Source organism: Phyllostomus hastatus, unplaced genomic scaffold, assembly GCF_019186645.2.
Source record: "Phyllostomus hastatus isolate PE091 unplaced genomic scaffold, TTU_PhHast_1.1 phas_scaffold_1066, whole genome shotgun sequence".
NCBI classification, from domain to species: domain Eukaryota; kingdom Metazoa; phylum Chordata; class Mammalia; order Chiroptera; family Phyllostomidae; genus Phyllostomus; species Phyllostomus hastatus.
Window position 1 is genome coordinate 29032383 of NW_025334004.1, and position 19724 is coordinate 29052106.

General features: G+C 57.5%; 1 protein-coding gene across 14 annotated transcripts in view; it reads left to right on the forward strand.

Moving 5' to 3' along the window:
- The window catches only part of TACC2 (transforming acidic coiled-coil containing protein 2), a 179022-nt gene that overhangs the window by 142934 nt on the left and 16364 nt on the right, over positions 1–19724 (forward strand). For 5 of the 14 annotated variants that reach the window (XM_045854245.1, XM_045854247.1, XM_045854253.1 and 2 more), the window contains 7 exons: positions 2081–2141; positions 3290–3584; positions 9597–9658; positions 10659–10774; positions 11991–12162; positions 13363–13503; positions 14429–14518. In XM_045854245.1, the coding sequence (XP_045710201.1) occupies positions 2081–2141; positions 3290–3584; positions 9597–9658; positions 10659–10774; positions 11991–12162; positions 13363–13503; positions 14429–14518 (937 nt within the window). The remainder of the gene's footprint in view (positions 1–2080; positions 2142–3289; positions 3585–9596; positions 9659–10658; positions 10775–11990; positions 12163–13362; positions 13504–14428; positions 14519–19724) is intronic. The other 9 variants (XM_045854250.1, XM_045854251.1, XM_045854257.1 and 6 more) reach the window with 6 other exon arrangements.

Genomic DNA, 19724 nt, shown 5'->3' on the forward strand with positions numbered 1-19724 from the left:
CTGCCCGGCAGCACGGCTTGCTTTGCTTCGCTCCGTAGCGATCGGCATGCGTGAAGTGCTTGGCTGTTTAAAGCGGCATTGCGCGGCGTCTGCCTGCCTGTCACGGAATGGAGCTTTTCCCGCCTTGCACATTGGATGCCTTCATCTGAATCCCATACCTACGTTTCGTTCTGTTCTGTTTTTTTCACTCATTTCATTCTTTCGCTTTAAATGGAACCGGTGGGCGATGGCTTTCGGAGCACCATGGCTTTGCATGGAAATAACCGTCCCGTCGACCCCAGGCAGCGGTGGCCGGTGCTTGTCCTTGCTGACAGGCGACGCAGAAGTGTTGGGGCTGTTCCAAATTGAGGCCTGCGGGCGCCCCCCCGAGATTGGAGACGGCTCGGAGTGGAGCGCATGCCCATGAGAGCCGTGGCCAGGCTGCTCCGGGCCTGAGGTCTGGGCCACTCAGGGCCGGGCTGGGTACTGATCGGCCTGCCGCCTGTGGGTCGTCGGTCATCCAGCTGGGCGTCGGTGGAAACAGAGCAGACCACCTCTGTGCCTCTGCTGCTTTGTCTCCCCGGCCAGGAAGGGTCTTGTGGGCAGCTCCCAAGGACCCAGGGACAAGCAGCTCCTCTGCCCCCCTGTGCTTCCAAGGGAGGCCGGCTGGTCCCGAGCCCCCAGCGGCCCCAGGAGAGGGTGGAGTCTCTCGGGCTCTCTTCGGCCCAAGGGAGTTTAGTATTTTTAGAGCCACTTAGCAACATCAAAAATATGCAGTTAATATATTTTTATGCGTGAATAAATACATGCTCCAAGCTGAGATTGCACTGTTCATGTGGCAAATGCCATCGAGGCTGTAAAAAGCCGTTTGTAGTTTTTTGGGTTTTTTTTTTTCATGAATGCCATTGTCGGAGCGTTTTATCTGAGAGAACACGGGAAGGAACCTGAGTGCCACATTGCTCTGTCCCTCAGTTTACTGTCAGGGCAGCGGAGGGGAGAGGGACCTAAGAATAGGGGCTCCCCCTGCCCAGGCCCTGGTCATCGCTGGGGCAGGACCGTGCCACAGAGGGGCCTGAGACCGGGCGGCAGGGGCCGGTCTGCAGGTGCAGAAGCCTCCGTTCTCACCTTGGAAGGGACCCCTGACCTCCCAGTGGATTGTACGGACCCATCCATGCTAAAAGGCCCTTCCCTCTGAGCCCTTGGGGGTCTCGTCCAATGTTTCCTTGGCCTCACGCCCTCGCTGCCCCCGACTCTCCCTATGAAGGAAGGATAGGGAGGGAGAAAAGAGTCCTGAATTGTCTGTGGTTAGGACAAGATATTTTAAAAAAAGAATTTTTAAAAATCCACCTTATCCCTGAAAAGAGTCTGGAGAGTGTCAGCAGTGGGGATGTACTTCACAGCACTGAACTGTACGGTTAAAAATATTTAAGATGGTACAGTTTATGTTATGTGTATTTCTTTTTTACCAACATTTAAGAAACTCATCTCACCTCCAGCCCCAGCCTGTGGTCAGGACCCCGCCCGGAAGCCCAGAGGCCCAGGGCTCCACCCACTCAGGGTCCCTGTGAGCGGGAAGGAATCCGCCAGCTCTCCCTGGAGACCCAGAACATTCTGCCACTCTCCGCACGGCTCCGAGGGTTGTTTCTTAAGTGATGTGTCGGCCCGGCCGTCTGTAAATTGGATCCTGTTAATTGTGTCGGCACCTCTGTCCCTTCCCTCCACAGTGGGTGGCTCTGACAGTCCTGGATGGATTCCAAGACTCGTTAATCTGCTCACCCAAAACTTGCTTTTTAAAGTAAGCACAATAAGAACATCTGGTTAAATTTAGCTCCATTATCTGGGTCAGCCCTCCAAAATGGCATCCTTGGAAAGGTTTGCAGCTTGACGAATCCTCCCTTGAGGGCGACGGCAGCATCCGTCAGAGACGCCGAGGAACCGCCGGCGTGCACGCCTGCTGGTTGGCGTGGGCGCGGTGCGGGCGGCAGGGCGGGCTGGGCAGGCCAGCGGGCAGGCAGCAGAGGCGGCGGCTTCGGTCTGCTCTGTGTGCTCTGGAATGTTCTGTAGCTCCGTGTTGTGCTGACATTTTCCATTTTGTTTCCAGTGACACATTTAGGGTGAAAAAGTCGCCAAAACGGTCTCCTCTCTCTGATCCACCTTCTCAGGTATAATGTTCCCCTTGATGTCTGTGACTTGATGTCGCCCGGGGGAGTCGAGGCTGACGTGTTTACTCCCCACCGGCGTGGCCACGTGGCCAGCGCCCTCCCCTGGCCTCCTCCGTGGGGCGCCTCTTGGTGTCTGCAAGACGCCGTTGGACCCCTTCCCTGGGCGGGGAGCTCAGTACGTGTCCCGAGAGTAGGAGGCTGTTCAGGAAAAACGTCAGTGAGTCTTTCTAGAGGGCTCTGTGGGAAACCTGCCAGTCCCCTCTGGCCAGTTAATTTTCTGAAACGTGCGTGAGTGTCACGTTGAGGAAGTCTGCTGAGATAAAGGGCTACGTCGTGAGAAACACTGGGTCTGTGTGCAGAGCACTGGGCGGTAAAACCCAAGTGAGGAAGTCCATCTTTCTTCCTCCGCATCCCTAGCCCCTGCTTCCTCGGTCCGCTACCAAATATAACCCATTTCTTCTGCCCTGTTTACATACGGCCCAGGAAGACTGTCCTCGGGCGTGTATGCCCAGCCGTTCCAGGTCACAGAACAAACCTCCCACCCCCAGTCTGGGCCAGCAAAGCCCCAGCCAGCCAGCCCCAGCCAGCCCCTCGCAGGGCGGGGGCTGCAGAGAGAAGCAGCCAGCCCCAGCACAGGGGTCTTGGGCCCCAGAGCCAGCTCCGCTCTGGCATTTCTGGGCTCCCACCCCACCTTGCTCAGGTGCACGCCCTCTGTGCGGGTGGAGATAAGACCCCCTTGCTCTGTCCCCAGCGACAGGATGGTCAGATGATGGCAACGTGCAGGCCTGAAGCGCCGTGTGGCCGTAACCGAGTCGTCGTAGTAACCGCGCTGCCAGAAACAAACGTTCCCTTATTTTTCCCCGAAGTGAACGAGCAGGAACATCTCAAGTAACCAAGGCACAAAATCCCAGTTTTTTTAAAACCCATGGGCACCCCCTGAAACAAGCCACTGGCAAAGGAGATTCATAGAGGAAAGGGTTTACTTCCTCGGGATCATTTTGAGCAGAGTGTGAGGATACCCAAGGGGTTTGGACAGGGACCTGCCCTAGCCTGTGGGGGGGTGGAGGGCGGTCTCAGACGCGTGGGCAGGAGCAGTTCCGGACGCAGACCCTGGATGAGAGGAGTGACTGCTCCCCTTTTCTTCACAGGACCCCACTCCAGCGGCGACGCCAGAAACGCCGCCGGTGATCTCCGCCGTGGTCCACGCGACCGACGAGGAGAAGCTGGCGGTCACCAACCAGAAGTGGACGTGCATGACGGTGGACCTGGAGGCCGACAAACAGGACTACCCGCAGCCCTCGGACCTGTCCACCTTTGTGAACGAGACCAAGTTCAGTTCGCCCACGGAGGGTAAGCGCCCGGGCGGCCAGCCGGACCCCCACCCCGCCTCAGACACTGCCGCCCCTAGGGAGCCAAAGGCCGGGAGAGACACTCCTCAGCCAGGTAACTGTGCCGCCGGCTGCAGTCTGCCTGCGCGCTGCCGGCTAAGGCTGCATTTTGGAGTAGCCCGAGGCCTGGGAGCAGCTGTGCTGTGGCCCGGGACCGCTGCTTGGGGCTCCCCCCGGCTCCCCCTCTAACCCCCGTCCTGAGCTCACCAGGCTTTGCTCCCGTGCGGCTGTGCGGCTGTGGTCCCGCGGCGACTTTGACGCACACACGGCTCCAAGGAGCATCATTCAAGGCAGATGGTCAGTGTCGGTCCACTTCCCTGTGCCCGTCGGTGCCACTGCTGTGCATCGGCCGCACGGGGGAGTCCACAGTGCGGCCGCCCCTTCTGCCCGAGCCCCGGACCAGCGGTTCCCCCCCAGCTTGCCGGCTCGGAACGGGCCCCCCCAGACACACTGCTGATCTTACTCATGCCTTCCTTCCTCTCGTGTGAACGCACTGGCAGCCTTCTGCCTGATTCTTAGGCTGGAAAAACTCACCCGTCCTAAGTCGGAGCAACGTGCTTTGGTGAATCATTCTTAAAAATTTACTTAACTCCACTAGCACTGATTTTTCTCATTCTGTGTATTGGCTTCCACACCTGCTTTCTTGTCAGGAAAGTGGGCGGGGGAGCAATGAGAGCTTTCAGCTGAAGGGCTCACCATTTCACTGAAGGGTTAATCATTTCACGGTCTGGTGGTCCTCCACCCCCGACGCTGCGACCCTGCGACCCTGCGACCCTCCCTGCGAGGCCTGGGAGCCCAGTAGGGGGCCCCGGCTCCATCCCTCCGCACTGTCCCGATGGTTCTGAGTTTCCCCTTCCAAGAGGGTGATTTCTAACAAGTTTGAAAAATTGAATAGTTGTCCGTATGAGGACGATCAGACATGGAAACCTGTGCTTCTAAGTGTGAAGATGGAAAGATGACGCAGGTCAGGTGTCCTCGGGGTATGTTTTTTTGGCCTTGTATTTTCTGCAGACTGGGGTCTTTTGGTGAGCTCTTGGATTGGCCCTCTGGTGTAGGGTTTGGGAAGCTTAACAGGGACCCTCTCACTGCAACCTGACCCCAGAGCTGGGGCAGGGGCACCTGGCCTCCGCCTCTCTTCACTCCTGCATTTCCTCTGCACACACACCTGGGCCGTGAGCCCCGCCACTGTTCCCCAGGGACACCCCCACTCAGCTGCCTGTGCTGCTGGCCCGGGCTGGAATGCCCCTTTCCCTGTGTCCTGTGCTAGTCCTGCCCCCTCCCAGCCTCTCCCTGGGCGCCACCTTTGCTCTGCCTGCCCTGAAGCCTCGTGTGTGCTGTTCCGAGGTCACTTAGCGCCCTGATGATGATGCACGTGCCTCTCTTGCTTCCTGGCTAGATTGTGTGTTTCCTGAAGGCAAGCACGCCACCTGTGTGGTCCGTCTGTGTGTCCCCACTCTCCCCTGAACACAGTAAGGGCTAAAGGCAGCTTTGTGAGAGAAGGCAAATGCGAGGCCAGGCAGGGAAGCAGCTCAGTGGCAGCACGCTCAGCTTGGTCTTTGCAGTGGGCGCCCTTGGTGGGAGGGAGATCTGGGGTGGGGTGGGGGGTGACAGCCCAGAAGCGCAGGTGTACCGAGGCCCCCACCATGGACCTGGCCGTTTTGGTAGCACCTGTGGTTTCCTGCTGGTTCGTGTCTCTTAACGCTTGATAAGGAATATCTGTCTGTCAGAGAGCTGTTCAGAAGCCAGCCTGGGTTCGCCGTTGTGGATAAGAATCAAAAGGAATGATTTGGAGGGGGGGGTGCGCACATTTGGTTGTATCGACGGGAAACAAACACATGCATTATTTTCCTAGGAAATACACAGATGCTTATAGCTCGTTTTAAGCGAATAGGTAGGCGCCTCCTTCCGTGGTAACATCAGTTCCTTCATCATTAACGTTGCACTGAAACAGACAGCTCCCCGGCTCAGTCATTGTTTTCTGCAAAGATTCAACCAGTAGGTACATCTGCAAGTTTGGAATGAAACTTTGTTAAGGCTGGGAAGTCCCAACCACGCGGACAGCCAGCAGGCAGGAGCAAACCTGTGCTCTGTGTGAATACAGGGCACTGGCCCTCCCAGGGGGTGCCGACCCCGCATGCACCTTCCTGGAACCCCCGGCTCCCTCCAGCGCCCGGATGCGGGTGGGAGGCCTCACAGTGACTGTCTCGCTCTCACCTGACCCTAGAGGCCCAGGACCCAGGATCTCTTACTGGATCGTCCTTCCCGTTACCTGAACGAGGTCTAGGCCAGCACCCGCAGACACACCCCCGAGGGCGTGGTTGTGATACTGAGGAAGAGCCTGGACTGCGGCACTTGCACGGAAGTTGCAAACCACAGAACGACCCTTAGAAACAATAACTGTCCTTCGAACGCACAGTCAGGACTGTAGGAACCCTCAGGGCGGCGTGTGAGGCGGGAGCTGGCCCGCAGCCCTCCCTGCCAGCCCCGCCGAGTGTTGTACAGTGTAGTTTCATTGTGCCCTGCCAGCTCCCGGGAGGGGGCTGCTCGAGCTCCCCACCCAAGACCGAGGAAGCAGAGGCTCTGACCTGCTAAGACTCTCGGGGTGCCATGGGGCTGATCCATGGAGAGCCAGGCCTGCGGACACGGAGGGCCCTGCCCTGTGCCCCCACTCCTCGCGCGAGCCTCGTACGGGCTCCCCCGTGTCGTGTGTAGTGTGAGGGTGTTGCACTGTTGGGCGAGTCCCTTCCTGGGCCCACGAGAGCTGCAGGTTGGCTCACTATTTTGAAAAATCTGAGTGCAACCAGTTGAGAAGGATGTCCGGCTAATTAAAATTGCATGTTTGGGCTGTAATTACATCAGCTCACTGTGGGAACACTGATAGTCTCCCGCCGATTAAAAACTCCGATGGGCACTTACACTTTTCTCTGAGCGCTTGCTTAGTAAGTGCCCTTTTCTGGCCCGGGCTTTTGAAACAAGCCTCGTCCACGGGGTCCCTCTGCGTGCCTCCGAGACCTCTCCTCGCTCGGGCCCAAGAGATCCTGTGAGAGAAATTGTTTCAGGTTCACAGTCTGGGTGGCCCTGGACGGTCACTCAGTTCCACTGTCTCCCTTCACACACAGCCGTCAGCCCCTGCCTCCCGCCTCCCAGAGGGGTGGACGCCCCAGCCGTCCCCTGCAGAGGTTCGGGGTGACAGCAAAGGGGTTGGGAGTAGCATCCTTGTCCCCTCCCAAAGAGCTCTTTTCTTCATCACTTGGGTTAACATGCCCAGAAATGACCCTGGCCAGCGTGGCTCAGTGGATTGGGCATCATCCCACAAAGCGAAAGGTCACAGGTTTAATTCCCGGTCAGGACACATGCCTGGGTTGTGGGTTCGGTCCCCGGTCAGGGTGCGTAAGAGAGGCAACCAATCGATGTTTTCTCTCACATGGATGTTTCTCTCCCTCCTTTTCTCTCTCCCTTCCCCTGCCTCTAAAACTAAGTAAATAAAAATAATTTTAAAAATTAAGTAAAATTTCCAGAATGTTAGCGATGAGCAATAATATGCCTCATCCTAATCCGTTACGTTTGTATAACCCACAGTAGGGCTTTTATCTTGCGCTACAGAGTGGGTAAAAAGTGGGTCTACAATTGTCTGTATGGGAGATGCGTACCCTTGTGAGTACCCAAAACACAGAGTTTATTCTCGCTTTATTATTTTACTGATTGCTGTGTTATTTCCCATGTAAACGCCCGTACACCTACTTTTGTCCCGTGCTGATTTCATTTTTTTCCTGCCCGACGTACGTAGGCTGTTCGAGCCCCACTTTGCAGACACGTCAGGGGGGGTGCAGGGAAGTCGGCGAACGGACTTCCCAGGTCCCGAGAAGGGCAACCTGGACCCGGGGGCAACCTTCGGGCCCCGGCCCGGGACTCGGTCCAGCCCCCCGGCCAAGCCCCCGTGACCTGAGTCAGATGAAAGCGGCAGCCCAGCCCTCTCGCTGCGCAGGGCCCCAGAAAAAATAATGACCCTTTAGAACAGCCCTCGGGTGGGACAGGACCCATGGGTGATAGCTCCAGGCCTCTTCTCTTAGAGGCGGACACGCAGTGCCCTGTGGTGGGGCTGTCGCTCCCCTGCCTGGCCCGCCCGCCAGTGGCGTGTGCTGTGAGTGTGGCTGAAAGCGCCCCTGGCCTCTCTGGCACCCCACCTTGGAGGCCTAGCACCTAAAGCAGATGAGTGAGATTTTTGAAAACCGAGTGCAATCCAATGTTCTCTTCAAAATACACCTGATCACCTTGCTGAGAAGAAGAGGCATTTGCTTTTCTTCACATGCTGCCCAGGCCGGTTTGTAAATGATACATGACGGGAAGTGTCGGGTCACGTTCGGGAACACCTCCCGGACGGAGTCCCTCACTCGCCAGACGTGACCACCCCGGGGAGGGCATGGGCCCCTGTAACCGCGCATGTTGCAGAGGCAGATATTGCTCTGGGGGGTCGGGGACCCTCACTATTGTCCCGTCAGGTGCTGCCCCTAAAGGGAGGAACGGGGGGCACCCGGCAGTGGGAGGGAAAACCCTCCTGGCAGGTAGGAAAGGAGGCAGGTAAGTGAGCTCCCTGCCCGGAAACACGCCCGGGTCAGTTGCCAGGAAACAAGCAAAGATTCCGGGCGAGGCGCCTCGCTGTGGCGGGCTGGTCACCCGAGCCGGCCACTGACCCAAGGCCACGGGTCCCAGAGAGTGTCTGGCACATCCTGGGTGCTCTGTGCCGTGACGGGGCGTGCGAGGGTTTCTGTCCAGTGACTCAGGGGTAACTCAGGCCTCGGCCATGGCAGTGCTACCTTGGAGGAGGCAGCTGGTTCCTAATTGTTTTCTTAACTTAAGCAGTCGTCAATGGGACAATAAAATGATAGCCCTGGGGAACTGCACACAGAAAGTGATGGGTCTGGGGTGGCCTTAGAAACCCCCTGTCCTGCTCTGTCCCCCGCCTCTACCTCCTTGTGGAGGGGCACACACGTCTTCACGAAGGAACACTCCGCGTCTTCGGCCGGGTTGACGTCACAGTCACGGGCAGCGAGCTCCCGCCCAGAGCACGTGCTTGCTTGGGCTCTGGTCTCTGGTCTTCGAAAAGGACCTTTTTTATGCAAAAAAAAAATATGAAGGCCTTAGAGTTTAGGCATTGCCGCTGATACTCTTGTCCAGCAGGTTTCTGAGCAGGTCACGGGTCACCTCTCGGCTGTCTTTTTAAGGAGCAAAAAGCCATCCGGTAGCTGCCGACGGTGGCTTCCGTGAGGAGAGTCCCTTCGGGTCTTGCTCACCACGGCACCTGCTGGGCGCAGCGCCGTTTGAAGCACATGGTAGGTGCTCAGACTCCGAGTATAGGACGGGGAGTCTGAGCTGGGTTTCCACGGGGAAACGGAGGCAGGCGGCGTGATTCTAGTCTCCCGTGTGAGTGTCCACGATTTCCTTTGCAGCCCGAAGTCTCCAGGCAGTGTGAAACAGGTCACTCCTCCCTTGAATGGGACTTGTAAAGTCTGTGGACCTGAACATTTGACCTGGACCAGCCCTGTGGGCACTGGCAGAACTCTGGGGGATACCCTAGGTGACCTGCAAAGCTTCCCTGACATGCCACACGGAAGGAAGCACGTCGGTTCTTCCCCTGCTTCAGGGTGTGGCTGCAGCTGAGTTCTCGGAGCGGAACAGCTCTGGGTCCCATTCTGAGACGTCACTGGGACGTGGGAAGACCCCATGCACCGCACGCGAGACTTAGAGAACCAACACCCCGAGTGTGTGTTCACTCTGATCTGAAAACTTGGTGCATGGTGCTCACATTTGTCCCCATCAAACCTGGGCTTGGTCATGACATTTAGTTCCCTTGGAATTCTCTCAAGCGGCAGGAGACCCTTTCTGGGAAGAGGTTTACCAGTTGTCTGAAGGTAGCCAGGGTGAGCCTCCCCTTCGACTGTGCTGGAAATCACTAGTCCATGGACATGCGCAAAAGCTGAGACTCTTGTTCCGGGCCCCACCCCGCCCAGCTCAAAGCTCTCCATGTTTTTCTCTGGCGCTAACATCTCTCCTTTTGTTCCTTCTGCAGAGCTGGACTACAGGAACTCCTATGAAATTGAATACATGGAGAAAATTGGCTCCTCCTTACCTGTAAGTTTTCCTCCTTCCAGCCAATCAGGGCACTGGCTTTCCCATCCTGTCCTTTCATCGTGAAAACACAGCAGGGGCCTCCTCCTGTGTGCAAAGCATCCCCAGAAACTGAGACCTCAAATGCAGGGCCCCCAGTGCCTGCTGCATCCTGGGGGCACCGTGAGAGTGAGAACTGGGGCTGGGAATCTGAGGGTTGTACCCAGGCCACCTCAGATGACATTTTCAGGGAGAAAATGATAGAACGCGGTTAGCCTTCCTACAGAACAACTTCCCTAGCCTGACAAAGTACTAATCAGAGGTTTCTTTTAAACAGGAGGTTTTTAAGGTGGACCGTTTTCTGGGGTCTTCTCATCAGTTGCGTTATGTGACGGAAGATTGTCTCTTCCTGTGACACCCCCTCCCTCTGTATTTTCAGTGGTTATGATGGGCAGCTGTCTCTGTGGCCTCATATCTGTTGCCACGGAGCATTTGGTCCCACGCATGACCTCTGCACTGTGCTGCTGCCAGGGATACCCTTAGAGGTCTGGGGGTGCCGTGACACCGAGTGGCCCACGTGTGTCCCTCTTCGTCTTTCTTGCATGGTTGTCAATGCTGGGCTGCCGCCTCTAAACTGCAGCTGGAGGTCAGCCAGCCACAATAGCGGCACTCATCACGCTGGGTCGTCATGCTCCTCCCGCCTCACAACTGTGGGCAATGCCCAGACTGGGCTTTTGCCGGCCCCTCTGTTTAACCTCAGTGGCCAGCACCGTTCCCTGCCCCAACCCGCCCCACCCCGCCCCGTAGAGAACGTGACCAACGATGCTGTGAAAACCCTTCTCCCCTCGAAAACATTCCCAGCCACACGCAGTTGCTCTCTGTCTGCCCCCCTCCTCTGGCTTAAGCAAAACAAAGGCTTTTCTCTGATGAGCTGTGTTCCTATCGAGAGCGCTCTGGTGACGTCTCTGCAGCTTGTCCCGGCCAGTGGGAGCCGAGCTGACCTGTGCATTTTCACCCCCTACAGCAGGACGATGACGCCCCCAAGAAACCGGCCTTGTACCTTATGTTCGACACGTCTCAGGAGAGCCCGGTCAAGTCTCCCCCCGTCCAGATGTCGGAGTCCCCGACGCCATGTTCAGGGTACGACAGCTGTGATAAGAGGGTCACAGGGCAGGCCAGGGTCCCCCAGCCTCTGAGTGCGCTGGCACTGCTGTCCTGACGTCGTCTCCTTGGCGTGTGTCCGGGCAGCTGACTGTCCACCCAGACGTAAATGCAGTGGGTTCGTTACTGGCCACCCTTTGGACTAAGGCGAAATCCTTTCACAGCTGAATGTGCTTGCCTCTCCCATCGCCCCCCAGGGCACACACAACTTCGTTCTGTCATTTGTCCCCTGGGGAGGCAGTGAGCTGCAGCGCTCGGAGCCCGTGTGCCACCCCGGCCCTTGCTGGGCGTGTGATCGGACGCAAGCCACTCGACGCCCCTCGTGCTGCGTTGCCTTGTGCGTGAAGCGGGGGTGCCAGTACCACGGGCCCCGTCGGGGTCAGACGAAGATCAAACGAGGCTTTCCGCCTCGCAGGCATCCCCCACGGTGGGGCAGCTGCCCTCCAGCGCCATCGGGAGGGACACGCCGAGGGGCGCTAAGGAAAGCAGTTGCCGTGGGGCCTGGAACACACAAAGCGCCCCATAAACGCTGATTATCCATATCGACATGAATACTAGCGTTCGACGGGGTTCGGTTCTGAGCTGTGTGCTGCTGGACAGGGTACGGGTTGGGCATCGTTGTAGGGCTGGGACCCTCCCGTGGTCTCCTGCCTGCCCCTTTCCCCGGGCAGGAACAAAAGCTGTGGCTTTGACCTCCCGGACTCACCGTAGAGTCTGCCAGGCGTGGCGAGGTTACTGCTGCTGCTGCTGTTGTTACAACAGTGGCGCCACGTGATAGGCCCAGCGTTAAGTGCTTTACCTGCAGGTGGCACCTGACATGCAGGTGACCTTCACAGAGAGGTGTAGTGCCTCCGTCTTGCAGAAGTGGAGACATAGGACCCGGTCACCTCCACCCGGGGGTACACACCCAAGCGGCTGGCAGTCTGCTCGACTCCACAGCTCCTGCCTCTTAGCCAGTGACGTCTGTGCTTCTGACCTGCCCTTGTCAGCGGGCCCTGGCATGGGGCTGGGCCACCCCCCCCCTCGGGGTGCCCAGCCTGCAGGCCCCAGCCACCCAAGACCTACGCCCTTTCCCTCTGGGAGCGCAGCCCTGGCAGTCCGGGCCCTTGGGATGTTCACTGGGGCGGGGCATCCAGGCCTGTTTCCATGGGATTTCCAGCGAGAGTGCTAAAGATGTGCTTTGCCTCCTCCTCAGGTCAAGTTTTGAGGAGACTGAAGCCCTTGTGAACGCTGGGGCAAAGATCCCCCATCCCGTCGCACGAGGGCTGGCCCCCAACCAAGAGCCACACTTGCAGGGGCCAGAGAAACCCTCCCAGAAGGAGCTGGAGGCCATGGCCCTGGGCACCGCTTCAGACACCATCGAAATTGTAAGTGAGGTCAGAGGGTCCTGAGATCCCTGGGGTGGAGGCCAGGGCCGACTGGATCCCACCACCAAGGGGCCAGGTACTCACCTGGTGCCTGGCATGGGCCCCACCCCACCCCCTGGCCCACAGAAGCCAGCCTCGGGGACCCCTACCATAATGAGGAAGGGCTTTCTGTTCTTACGCACGCGGTTGTGGAATGATCACCCAAGTGTTTTGATTGCCTTCGGGGCTATTTATTTTCCCCTGGTAGCCCTTTAGGATTGCTCTGGGATTGTCCTCAGTCTGTACCTGCTTCTCAGGGGCAGACAGTGGCAGCGCAGGAGACGCTCTCCTTTCTGTGATTTTTCTGGTCCTCGGTGACGGGAAACCCCTCGTGTCTTGTAGACAGAGACTTATGCCTCTTGCCTCTGGGCACATCGGCCGAGCCGAAGCCACTCCCATGTCCCCCTCCTTGTCTATTTAACACGGACCCCCCTTCTAGGCGAATCTTATGTGTGTTCCTGTCACCTCCCTCCTAGCAGTCTCCAAGGGGGTTCAAAGCTGTTGGTTGAGCGTGTTTATCCTTTGTTCCATATTAGTAAATGAATTCCTAATGCGTGCATCGAATATCTATTGAGCACCTACTATGTGTCTGGCAGCTGGATAGCGGGAAACTATGAGCAAAAAGAGTCTACATAGAACTCAAATAATCTCGCAAGTAGATCGCTGTGGAGGGTGCACCTACAAAGCTGGCTTCTGATTTTGAAGTCTTTTGAAATTCTCTTTTCATTGTTTAGAAAATGACCTTGGCCAAAACCTTACTTTCTTTGATGTTTATCCTGGGAGGTATTTTTTCAAAGAATTATGTCATGTTTGGAAAACCCATCAAATAGCTTGTCCCCTGCCCACCGAGATTTTCCAATAAATAAGCGAATGGTGCCATTCCCCCCACCCACCAGTTAGGGAGCTGGGGGTGGGGTGGGGGGCGGGGAGGTTCCTCAGGCAGCATTTGGGGAGGGGGCGGGGCCTGCCACTCTCAAGGGGCCCATGGTCAGCCTGTGGGACCCAGTCCAGAGGAAATGAGCAGTACTAGGCAGGCCCTGACTGACCCTCTCTTTAGCCTGAAGGCAGAAATGTCCAGCAAATAGATGCGTGGTCCTTGCTTGGAATCGATGACACTCTGCTCTCCTGTCTTTCTCCTCTGTCCCCCCCGCCGGCCTCCAGACAGCTCCGGAGGGTGCCTTTGCCTCTGCTGACGCCCTCCTCAGCAGGCTGGCGCACCCGGCCTCCCTCTGTGGTGCGCTGGACTATCTGGAACCTGACTTAGCAGAAAAGAACCCCCCACTCTTTGCTCAGAAACTCCAGGTTTGTAGCCCACGTGTGAGCTTTGGGGAGTTTGTCAAAACCTCAGTAGAGAATGAACCTCTGCACCCCAAAGGCCATTGGAAAGGATGGGTTTCAGGAAGCATTGCGGAGCATGTTCCGCATGAAATGTCTCCCCCCCACCCCCAAGACTGACGTGTGTGGTGTTCTGTTCCCACGACACCACACACAGCGCTATAAATTGTGTGATTACATGTGGGCCCGACCATTGTATTTCAATTTGGAACCGGGGCCCGGTCATTTTTCAGAAGTTCTGATAGCCCCGAAAGCAGTTTGCGTGATTTATTCACGGAAACGAGGGTCTTGGATCGTCACGGAGCCGAGCTATTTACACAGACTCGGCTCTCCGACTCCCGCCGAGACCGCATCTGGACTCGGTCCCGCATCTGGAGCCGAGCCCGTGACCTGCTCGGTGCTTTAAACTCGACAGCTTAATCCGATGCCCTCGAGATGGGGTTCGGAGCAGGCCTAGAGAGATTGCTAACTGTTGCTCGGGAGACATGAGTCCGTTCGAGGACATTGTTTGCCAGCTTTGTGCTAAATGAGCAAAAGGAAAGACATCAGAGGAAAGAGCACAGTAACAATTCTTACTGCATTTTAAAAAAATCAGGTCACATTTGAATGCACACTATTTCCTGATAGACGTTCCAAAGGGTGACTTAAAAAAAAAAAAGAGAGAGAGAGAGGGAAAATGAAACACATGCTTCATGATCTGCTGAGGTGGTCACTGTGAAAGGGAGCCCGAGCGTGTGTTCGCCTGAGTACCTGTCATGACGCATTCACGAGACACTGTCATGTCGTGGATGTGGACACATTTATGTCCTGTCTTGGTGCGTCTCCCCCCGCGGCTCACGCCCCCCCGCCCCCCCACCCCCCCCCCGCCTCACCCCCACCCCCGCCCCGGCAGGAGGAGCTAGAGTTTGCCATCATGCGGATAGAAGCGCTGAAGCTGGCCAGGCAGATCGCCCTGGCCTCCCGCGGCCGCCCCGACGCCAAGGTACCTGCCGGTTTGCCACGAGGCGCCCCGCCTCTCGAGAATGGTGTGCGGTGCGGACGCTTCTCTGCTAACCCTCGGCCGGGCCGGCGTTGTTGGTGTTCGACCACGTCTAATTCCGCAAACAGCCGAAAGCGTAACGCCTGCCTAAATGCGCACCGAGCACGTGTCTGAGACCCCCTCTAACCCGGGACCGAGGGAGCCGGCAGGGAGGGCAGAGCCGGCCGCATGGAAGCAAACAGGAGGGGGCGAGGCACAGTCAGTGCGGTCACGGGGGTGGGGGGAGGAGGGTGAGAGGCGAGAGGACGTACAGTGAGGTGAGAGGTCCGGCTGGCTCCGGCGAGCTGCGCAGAACCACCAGATCACCACCACCGTGGAGGTCTTGTCTTATTTCTAAAATTGGTTTCTCATCGGAACCAAGACGATTTGTAGCTCTTCTGTTTTCTACAAGTTACTCTCTCCTTGTGCTGAGCCTGGGCTCCGGTTCGGAGTCAGTATTAAGGGACAGCAAGGCCGTCCCGAGACGTCCGACGGCCCTTCGGCCAGGGTCCGGAGGGTCACAGAAAAGCCGTCCCTCTCCTCGGAGGGCAGGTGGCAAGTGCTGTAGGCTCCGTGGGCCATGCAGTCTGTGCAGCTCTGCACCCGCGCTCGGGAGCGGCCGCGGGCGGCGCGTTGACGGGTGGCTGTGGCGGGCCGAGCGAGACCCTGTGCACACCGGCGGGCGGGCGGCCGGCCGGCTGCCGGCGGTGCATCGCGGTCTGCCAGACCCCGCTCTGCAGTGGCGAGTGTTCTCGACAGGGCATGCCACAATCTTCTGCCTGGCTTCCAAGTGTGGGGTGTTTGTTTTTTTTAACAGTTTGAATGGGTTGCTAAAGACTCGCAAAGCGGCATGTGGCTCTGCAAGGCTGAGCCCACCCCAAGCTGAGTGGCCCCGGGAACCTGGTGTGTCAGACCAGAGCTGGACCGCGGCCCGCGCTGTGGCCCTGCATGACCCTGGGGGACCTCTCTGAGCCTCGGCTGCTCCGCCTGTGAGATGCACACCTGTGAGACGTGACTGGCCACAGCCAGCCCACAGGTTGCTGTGAGCACCATAGGTGATGTGCAGAGCAGCACTGTGCCTGGCACACAGTAGGTGTGCGATAGAGGAGAGCTGCTGCTGTGAGCTCACCTGCACTTTCTCGTCTGTTACCTGATCAGACAGACGCTCGCAGCACCCCTCCTAAGTAGGTGGGTCTGAGTCCCATGTCACCGAGGGGGAAGGGAGCCACGGCACCAGCCCGAGGCCTGGCAGTGACTTGCCGGCCTGGCAGGACCCGGAGCTCAGACTTCCAGACAGGGCGCCTCGCCCATCCAAGCAGCAGCTCCCCCGGCAGAGGGGTCAGCGGTCTCGCCCGTCCCTCGTCCTCGTACAGGGTCAGGGGTTCGTCTGCCGCTTGTACCCGGAGCACCCACTGGTGGTTTCCCTGGAGCTGGGGGTGAGGGGGCGCAGAGACACCTTTTAGTGAAAGAAGGGGTCACCCTGGGTGTCCAGAATGGACACGGTGGGACAGAGGGCAGGGACAAGAGTATAAAATAGATTGCTGATGTCCTTGCTCTTGTGGCCAACCCATAAACTTGGGTTTAATTCCCATGCACTTGAGAACTTTAGAAAGCATTAAGCGGTGAGCATTTTCCCCCGTGAGATTTATTGCTTGATGTCCTTGGGTAGTGGCTTAAAGGCAGAATACTACAAATACGGTGCATTCCTGTTCCGGAGTCTGAGGCAGAATTGAGAATATTCTAATGAGTAGTTCAGACGGGGTAGCAAACGTCCTGGGGTGCCTGGTGCCCCCGCCTCCCCCCTCGAAGGCCACATCGGAGATGGCAGTCCGCAAGCACTGGCCAGCAGCTGACTGCCTGCCAGTCACAGCCTGTCCTCAGACCATGTGCCCCGGTTTTGATCTAGAAGACACTGCGGCGTGACTGTACCGAGCATGGGTGGGAGAGACAGCCCCAGCTTCCCTACCTCCGCGTGTGTTTCAGAAGGGCGTGCTCAGAGAAACATCCCGTGGGTGGCGGGGGGGGGGGGGTGTCTGGGAGTGGAAGGGACATTTTTTTCTGCCGTAGTAACTTGCACTGCTTTTGTAAGAAGCATATTGTCGCGTGGCCTTGGGCCAGGGGAAGTAGGTGCCATTTCCCGACCCACCCAAAGGTGAGAGCCCTTTACCTGAACCCACTTCCGTTCCTAGGGGTTTCTGGTCACGGGTGCCCGACGGCCCCTCCCGGCACTGGGAACCGCCGACGTAGGGACACAGCGGCTGCCGTGGGTCTGATTTGCTGTTATCTCTGCCCGTCTATTTCAGTGCCGGTGACATCGCGGGTCTTTCTGGTGGTATGGCCTTGCGTTGTTGACAATGCAAGAATGAAACCACTTGGAACAAAGGAACCACACTGAGGGCATGAAAGAGAAGGGGGATATGTGGGTGTCCCTCCAAGCAGCTTAAGTTTATGTTTCCCTCTAGGTGGGCAGCTGGTCTCCCCAGCCTTGGGCGGCCACAGTAAGGTTCCTCCTGAGGGTCTGGGGTGTCCGACTGTGGCTCCTTAGTGCCATCCATCCACATGATTCTGGCCAAATCGAATTCAGTTTTGTCCTGGGAGCAAATCTGACAAGGGGCATGGCTGTGTGGTATGGCAGCCCTGAGTTTCACCTAAACTCAGGGAGTTTAGACGGAACCTAAAAGTCCCATCTGTGTGGCTTTCCAAGGGGCGCACAGGGCAGGGAGTGGGGGAGTACTTTAATTTGTGTGTGTAGCAGACATTGGTGACGATCCCTAAAACCGTTGGCCCCTCTGGATGAAGGGGTCGAGACACAGAGAAGGAAGGGTGTGTCTGGGTAATCTGGGGACAGGCATTCACGAGTGGCCAGCGTCAGCACTGGGGGAAGTCCTAGAAACAGGCAGTGTTGTGAGGGAAAAGACGGTAATCCTCCGTGCCGGAACCCTCCAGAAGGCCTGGCCTATCGAGGCGGACGCCTGGACTTTATGTCGTTGAAGAGTTAGGTCAGGGGCCACCTGTCCTGCTGGTGAGTGGCTGGACCTCTCCCCTTGTGTCTGGAAACTACCCACCATCCCCAACGCTGAGCAGCATGCGGCCTGAAAGCCACGGGAACAGGCTGCAGAGCGGTGACAGAGGGTTGGCACGCGGGTCCCAGCTTCCCGCGGGTTCCGAGGAGGTGTGGTTGTCACCTGCAGTGCGTGTCAAGGAGGATGGGGGCCATGTGTGTGTGGACTCGGGAGTGTCTGGCAGCGCCTGGCAGTGGCTCCCACGGGAGGGCCTTCCTCATTTTGTCAGGGTTGGGTGGGGCGGCCCTGGGGCGAGGCCACTCTCCTGCCCAGCCTGGCGCAGTGTGGCCTGGACACCCCCAAGCACCTAGCCTGTGTCCACGCTCCATGCCCTTGGCCCAGCTTGCTGTGGTCTCCCTGCCTGATTTCTCCTCCTGCTCCCCACCCCAGTGCCTTCCTCCCCTGCTGCTCGGCCAGCCTGGCTCCTGGGGACAGAGAACCTGCCTTGGTCCCAGAGGTGGCAGCTTGTCCCTGAGGCTCGGCACCAGGGAACTGGCCACAGGGGGACTGAGTCCGGGTGAGTGGCCGGGCCCCCGGCCCCTGACTGCAAGGCTAGAAGGACCCCAGGCGTGAGGTCTGCAGATCTGACCGCAGTGACTGTGCCCGCAGGGAGCACGATTGGAGGGCACGGGTGGAGGGGTTGGGAGTCGGTGCCATAGGCTCGTGACCTCTGAGCCACGGCCGTGTCACACGACGTTAATTTGTGATTCTAGTAGCTTTTCGGCTCCTCTAAAGCAGCATGCGGAGGGTTATATAAGAAAAACCAAGCTTAATGTAAATCTGATCTTAAAATATCAGTGGGAGACAAACCTATTACTTTCGGCTAAAAACAGGTCTTGGTTGTGAGAGAAAAGCAGGGTGCGTACCTCGAATTTCACTCACACAGACACTCAGGTAGCGACTCCAACGGGATTCTGGCGTCATCCGCTCCTTCACTGAAAACACCAGGTGGCCAAGGTGAAGAGGGACACGGCGTCACGGCAGTGGGCAGCAACCTTCTGTGTTTCCTGGGAGAGCTCATTGTTTTTCTCCTTTTTCATTCTCTCCCTTGCTTTGCAAAGGCAGCCTGGGGATCATTAATTCCCGCGTTGGTCAGCTTTCGTTTCTGCCCAGCACGACACAGTTAGCTGTAATGCACTTCCTCTTGCACTTCCGAGGGCTGGTGGATCCTGGGTCAGGACTTGAATCTCCGTCTGGGAAACCTCGGCCAAATCTCTCCATCCTCCATTTTTTTTTTCATCTGCAGTGGAAGGACCGGGATTTCCATTTTGAAAGTTTAACTATTCTGGTTTTTTTTTTCAAAGAACACATTATTTTACTTAAAAAGTGATGGGAACCGTTTTTACTCCTCTTTGGAATTTTGTGTTTATGAACTTTATCCACAAACACAGACGACGATGAGTCTTGATGTGGAGGCGTAATTTTCCACTTGCTTCCGGAGAAGTTTCTCGCAGGGAGAACTTTTAAAATACTTAAAGCGGCCAAGATTTTCCTGTGCACAGGACCGGAGAGGCTCTGCCCCGGCCGGCGACTTTTTTCCGAGAGGCCAGCCCGCCTGCTCCTGAGGGCTGTGCACCTACCTGTGTTCTGGTCCAGCGCCCTGTCCCGGGCTTGTCTAGGACCCGAGGCTGAAAAGCTCTCGGTGTCCCGTTTGAGACGGGAGCGTGTCTCCAGGGTCTGGTTGGACGAGAACCGTGCGCTCCCCTCTCTGACCGGCCGTTGCCACCATTCGGGTCCCAGCGCGCAAGGCCAGGCAGGGGCAGTGAAACCCGAGGACAGGGCTCCCTTCCAGGATGGCCTGGACCGTTGAGTTCACCACGCATGCGCACGACTAACCGGCCCTAACTCACCCGGGCACCTCCAGTCCTATCCATTCAACTTCCGCCCCAGTTCCCTTGGCCGTCTCAGGGTCACTTTCCCGGATACGGTGGTGGGGGGGGCACGCCTGTTCCCGTGACCAGGGACAGAAATTCTGCTCAGATGCCTTCGGGTGCACCCCCTTCCTGGTGCCTGTTGGTTCTTTAATCTTACCTGCTGCCATTTACAAGATGAGTCCGCACTGTTCTTCCCCCAAATCTCTGTCTGTCTACCACGCCACAGGGCTCTGT